Source organism: Idiotropiscis lumnitzeri, chromosome 6 (genome assembly GCF_059441095.1).
Source record: "Idiotropiscis lumnitzeri isolate Australia: NSW breed Sydney's pygmy pipehorse chromosome 6, RoL_Ilum_1.0, whole genome shotgun sequence".
NCBI classification, from domain to species: Eukaryota; Metazoa; Chordata; class Actinopteri; order Syngnathiformes; family Syngnathidae; genus Idiotropiscis; species Idiotropiscis lumnitzeri.
Genome location: NC_142396.1, coordinates 771,501 through 777,500, shown reverse-complemented (window position 1 = coordinate 777,500; position 6,000 = coordinate 771,501). Strand labels below are relative to the sequence as shown.

The window sequence follows — 6,000 nt, the reverse complement described above, 5'->3', positions numbered from 1 at the left end:
TATTTAATATTTAATTAATCTATTTTATATATATATATATATATATATATATATATATATATATATATATATATATATATATATATATATATATATATATATATATATATATATGTATGTATATGTGCGTGTGTGTGTGTGTATAATTAAATTATTGTTGTATTGCTCTCTCATCTCGTTGCACACTGACTACAATGACCATAAAGGGTTTTCTGATTCTGATTCTTTATCAGTCAGATGCAGGTAAGCTAGATGTGCGAACGGTGAAGCTGAACAAACTAGATAAGCTCGACTGTTTAGCTCATCGATAGCTAATCAAATAGGAACTAAACTCGATGTTGGATTTCATTTAATCTAGCAGACAAAGAAGCGATGGAGAGTGTTATCTTGAAACTCTCCCATTTTTAAAGGGATCATCATTGAAGTATAGACATCGACGGCTGTGCCGATAATTCAATATTGATATGCACCGCGATAGTATATCGATAAATTATCGATCCGAATAAAAGAACAATGAAGCAGATTCGACCTATGACCGCCCAACTCGTCACAAACTCACTCCCACTTAGGAAATACAACTTGAGGCTCACGCTTGTGCCGCTGAGCTAGCGTGACTCAAAACAAACCAAAAAAAAAATGGTGGCGAAAGGTCGACTTTCCGGCCGACTTGACGAAACGGCCCTCAGTTCCATCACACGGGAGCTCTGGAGAAGCGAGGCCGGCTTGCGTAATAATTAAGCCGATGACACTCAAGTTATTTCAATTTTGAAATGACTTTGAAATAAACTTATTACATTTATTTCAAGATGACACTGCAAGCCTTAAACAAGGCGGCTTGTTTAAATCATTGTGTATTTAATTTATTCTGAACAGAGTGTTTAACTTTTTTTCTAATTCATTTTGAAGGTTGTATGTTACATTTTAAAATAAAGCAAATTGGAATTCAGCCCTTTTCCCTTTTTTATTTTCAATAGTAAAAAAAACAATGAATAATAATAATAATTCAATGTATTTCTTGCATCACAATATAGTTGTCTGCCATATCGCCCACCGCTATCAACATCTCTACATAGACTCTTGGTTGAGTGCTTTTGTGGTCGTGAGCAGGTCCGCCATGTTTGATGTGTCAGAGTCTCTGTAAATGAATGCACGTCAACTTTATTGAACGTCATAAATGCACGCACAACTTCCAAAGTTCACAAAGTTAATGTCTGCCATTCAACCGTTTGCGCGCACTGATTGATTTGGCGAACAGGCTGGCAGCTTAAAATAATTTCCATACATCTTTCGTCCCACATTCAGCATGTTTCAAAATTTGTCATCATACTGACAGCCGGAGGTGACGGCCGCTCCGTCCCCATTTTGGGTGCGGAGGATGAGAAGTTTTTTTAAAAGGACGGACTAAGCAAGTGGCTTTGAACTCATGTGGTGGTGGTCCTTGTCATGTGCTTTGTCTTCCGCCTTGTTTCCCTCCACCAGGGCTCAGAGGGCAACTACGACGACATACGTGACGGCGTCAATGTGACCTTTCTGGATATGAAGCTCAGCCAGTGAGTTGGCTGTCGATCTTTTCTTCTCCTTCTTTTTCTTGTCTTGTCCTCAAACAAAGCCTCGTGCTTGCAGGGTCGGGCTGACGCTCCTGGCTGCAGCCTGGCACCCGTCCGACACGCCGTGCCTGGCCTACTTCTGCCTGATCACCCTGCAGGATCTCGGCGCCGCCATCTCAAACCAGTTCACCGTGGAAGTCACCAACTTTAACCCCCATTTCCAGGTGAGTCCCTCAAGAACGTCAGAGGCTAAGAGTCACAGCCTCTTTGCAAGTGGACCGAGTGGGCGTGTGTGACTCAGGAAAACCGTTCTCAGATTGCACCACATTTAGTAGGCGTGGTCATGCCACGTGTGGCACCCATAAATTGGCGCACCGCTTTTTGGGGGGAGAAACTTCAACACCCAATGCAACACCATGAAATTTGGTTGACATTTCTTCCATGACTAATAGGGAATAAAAATATTGTGAGCAAAGATAACATGATGGTGGAAAAAGTGACACGATAAAATGTTAAATAATAGCCTTTGCGATATTTTTTGTAAAATGGCCCAGCTCTAGCGAGTACCAATGCGTCCTGAACTCTTGCTATGTGAGGTTTTCTTTAACACAATGACAACAATTGTGACCAAAGAAAGACCTTTCTTTCTGACTGCCAACCTCTGTTGAAGACTTTCTGATTTATGCTTTACGTATTGGTAGCGGCGTGTGTCGGTCGCCGATACCTTGGAATAAGGCCGGTATCAGCCCGATACAGATGCCTTGAGGGCGGCGCAATATATGGGAAAAAAAAATGTATGTCACGACAATAGCCTATGCAATATGCATATCGCAAAGCCATGCAAAAAAATTCTCATGGAATTGTATCATTTTGTCTGAATTTGACCCGTCGGATGCAAACTAAAATGCGTGTAGGGGAATCAGAAGGAATTTGCGCTTGCTTATTCTGAAAGAAATGTACTTCTTTCATATTACTAAAATTTCTTTTGGTGCATGTTAAATATCACAATCATACTCATTGCTATCGTCAACAGCCATATCTCATATATTATTCCATCAATTCTCTGGAATTGTCAATTGTTTTCTCAGAGCGAGTCTGAGCTGCACGCCACGCGTCTCCTGTTGCCGCCTTCTCCCGGCGCCACCGCCTTCCTCTACAACGAGGAGCTCATCTTCGCCTGCTCCACGGGAAGCGGCAGGGCTGGCCTCCCTGACGAGAGGATCCCCTTCAACCGTTCTGGTGGGTCCCTCGACGAGAATGAGAATTTGCGCCCAATGTTTTTGGAGGCGATTTGAGTGTGCGTGTCTTCCGTAGGTGACGCTGTGTGCGGCGGCGGCTGCTGCGCCAACCTGCCCGTCTTCTTCTCCATGACGAGTGGTCTGGTGGCCGTGGTGGCCCGGGAGAGTGCCTCCATCCTGCCCGAGACCGTCGAGGATTCGCTGTGCTCGTCTCTGGCGGCGGCACCAGAAGTAAGTCGCCAAGTGTGCGTGCGCGTGCGTGTGCGTGTGTAAAAGGTCGGGAAGCACTGTTCTAAATGAAGTTAATGATCATAAAATGAGACGAGTCCTGGTGTTCCCATCAAAGGTCTCCATGATGGAGCAGTCCAGCCGAGCTGAGCCAGTCGCTCCAGAAGACAAACCCAAACTCCTAAAGGCAGCATTCTTGCAGTTCTGCCGGTAACCACCGACAATAAAGAACCTCTTTTTTAGTGAATGCCGTATAGTCTTGGCCCTGAATATCAAATGCATCTTGAAAATGACAACTTTACAGCATCTCTCTCTCGCTCTCTTTCTCTTTCTTATTCGTATTGATTTTTAGTTCCTGTATTTTCCGGAGTATAAATTGCACCAGTCAAAACATGTATTGTGAAGAACAAAAACTCATTTCTTTTTTTGAGGACACTAGTGAGTGAAACCAAAATTTCTCACTTCCTTTTTCCATTTCAGACATGGGTCTTTGAGTCTTTTTTGGAGCGTCCTGTAGTGATGAACAAATTCACCCAATTTCTTGTGCATTGGTGTCAGAGGCAATTTTTTTTTTCAAACTTTCCAAAGGTGGAGTGATTTTCACGTGCTTATGTTTGGGATCTTTCTAATTCAACAATATCTTGTTCTTCCTCTTCCTCGTCAGCAACGACCTCCTGGGCGCCCAGGCGCTTACCGACGAGCTCTTCCCGACCGGTGACGACGCAGTGGAGGGCGGCGAGCTGGACGCCATGGTGACCCAGATCAACCTGGACCTGCTGGACGACTACCCGGCTTCGGACCCCCGCTGGGCTGAGTCTGTGCCCGACGGTGAGGATCAGGAATCGCGTTTTCCAGTTAGAATCAGAATCAGAAATGCCTTTATTGTCATTGTACTCAAGTGTGCAACGAGATTAGAGAGCTCCCCTCTCCAGTGCAATACAACAATAATTTTAGATAAATAAGAGAATAGTTAGTGTCGTTTTAACGGGATCGATTTCAAATTTTCAAGTGATAAATTTGACGGCATAATGTGATAAGTTCTGATGTTAGCGTTCGGTAAGGTTGACTTTCACAAGTGCTTGAGGCTTTTTGGCTCTTTGCCGCAGAGCCCTCGAGAACAGCCAGGGAAGGCTGCATGAGTGAAGTGCAATTCAAGCTTGGTCTTGGGACAAATGAAACTTGTATGACCTTTTTTCTTCTTCCAGAGAGCGTTGGGTTCCCACTGACATCCCTCATCATCCTCCATCAGCTCGAAGACAAGATGAAGGCCCACAGCTGCTTTATGGACTTCCTTCTGCAGGTACGCAAACACCGCCTCGGGTCTTCCGGACCGCTTTCACAGTGCCTGTCGCAGCGCTCGCTTTGGGTTCTGGTGTTGGTGCTGGACCGTGTTCACTTTGCTTCACTCTGACCAACCCGGCCGGACCCAACTTCTGTTCTCTTTTGGTTCCTGCTAATTTGGGATTCATTCCATTGGTTTTTGATTTATATTTCATGAGCCAGGACCTGCAAATTGAGCCCAAAACGCACGATGGGTGGGCAATCTCTTGTTTGCTTGCCACACATCCTAACTTGGTAGTTTGACATGATCACCTCTTCAAACTGGCAGCTTATCGTTCCAAACTGCGAAGTAGCATGTCAAACTCCAAATGGCCCACCCGTTCTGTTCCAATCAGTGGTCCGACTCGCGGACTACCAGTTCTTTATTGTTCTTGACCTGGCTTTGGCCTGACTTGACTTGACTTCTCGCCTTGCTTTTCGAAGGTCTTTGATGTGGTTTTTGACTGGCTCTGGTGTTTCCTCACCTGCATCTTGTCTTGCTTTGACTGTTTTTTCTCTTGCTTTTTGACTTGCTTCTCGACTGAGGCATGATATTTCTTCTTCTTTTTCTTTGGTTTTGTTTTACCGTGATCTTGATTTGCTTCTAGTTGATTTTTGACTTGCTGTGTGACCTTGCTCTTTTTTATGATCTGGATTTTGACCTCGTTCATGACTTTTTTTTTTTTTTTTGAACAGCTGCTTATTTTGGCTCGATAGCGCTGATCAAGCACGGGCAAAAGCTCGGTGTGAAGGGCAAACACTTGGTCTTGAAATTTATCTTTGACAAGGTTGTTGGATTTTATTCTTGACTCGGTTGCGCGTATGATCCCGTCAGGTGGGTCTCCTGGAGCGTCTTAGCCGCATTTGGGTGCGCGCGTCGCCCATGGCCACGCGGCTGCTGCTGTGCGAGCATGCCGAGAAGCTGCAGGCGGCCATGGTGTTGAAGAACCAGCACACCAAGCACGGCGAGCTCGTCAACCGGGCTGTCGCCACGGCGCTGCAAAGGAATGAGGTCACCGTACCGCCAAACCTCACCGGGGCTGACGTCTTCTTCCGGGAGGTGAGACGGTAGTTTGGGAATTCTTTTTGGTTTCATTTTGACTTCATTTTTGTTTGTTAGCTATTATTAGTTTGGCCCTTTTTCAGAAACGCTTAGTTTGATAGAAAAGATCAAACGTGCTAACCGTTTATGACGTCTTCTGTGAGCGCTTTTTTTTTTTTGAGAACGTTGCTTCTGTGCAACACACATTAAACTGGTCACAATTCCCAGACGACTGTTCGAACAGTCTGAAAAAAATAAGTGTATTTTAAAATCATTCCCAATGTCTCGGGCATTAAATTAATTGCCGTAGATAAAAACAAAGTACATTTTTGCTTTTCACTAAAATGAGTGTTTTTTGTTCCTTTTTTTGTTAAAAGCATATTTGCTTTTATTTGTTTTTTTTTTCCATTTTAGATATTTTGTTTGTTTTAGTTCACGAAAATTTCCTTGAACGGAACACGACTCATCGGGATGTCCATGGTGCTCCCACACTTTATCGCCGTTCATTTTTTTTTAGCAGGTGCTCCCTTTATTGTATTTTCTTGTTTGTGTTGGCGGCTCCGTGTGAAGTGTCATGACCATTGCAACATGTTTGCTAATTTCCATTTCCCTGTTTATGGTTTGT

At 44.1% G+C, this 6,000-nt stretch overlaps 1 protein-coding gene across 2 annotated transcripts in view; it reads left to right on the top strand.

Moving 5' to 3' along the window:
- The window catches only part of LOC148334399 (nuclear pore complex protein Nup133-like), a 17,639-nt gene that overhangs the window by 4,766 nt on the left and 6,873 nt on the right, over positions 1–6,000 (top strand). For both annotated transcript variants that reach the window (XM_088299391.1, XM_088299390.1), the window contains exons 7-14: positions 1,480–1,550; positions 1,624–1,771; positions 2,636–2,786; positions 2,862–3,016; positions 3,132–3,223; positions 3,678–3,841; positions 4,219–4,313; positions 5,169–5,393. In XM_088299391.1, coding sequence (XP_088155517.1) covers positions 1,480–1,550; positions 1,624–1,771; positions 2,636–2,786; positions 2,862–3,016; positions 3,132–3,223; positions 3,678–3,841; positions 4,219–4,313; positions 5,169–5,393 — 1,101 coding nt within the window. The remainder of the gene's footprint in view (positions 1–1,479; positions 1,551–1,623; positions 1,772–2,635; positions 2,787–2,861; positions 3,017–3,131; positions 3,224–3,677; positions 3,842–4,218; positions 4,314–5,168; positions 5,394–6,000) is intronic.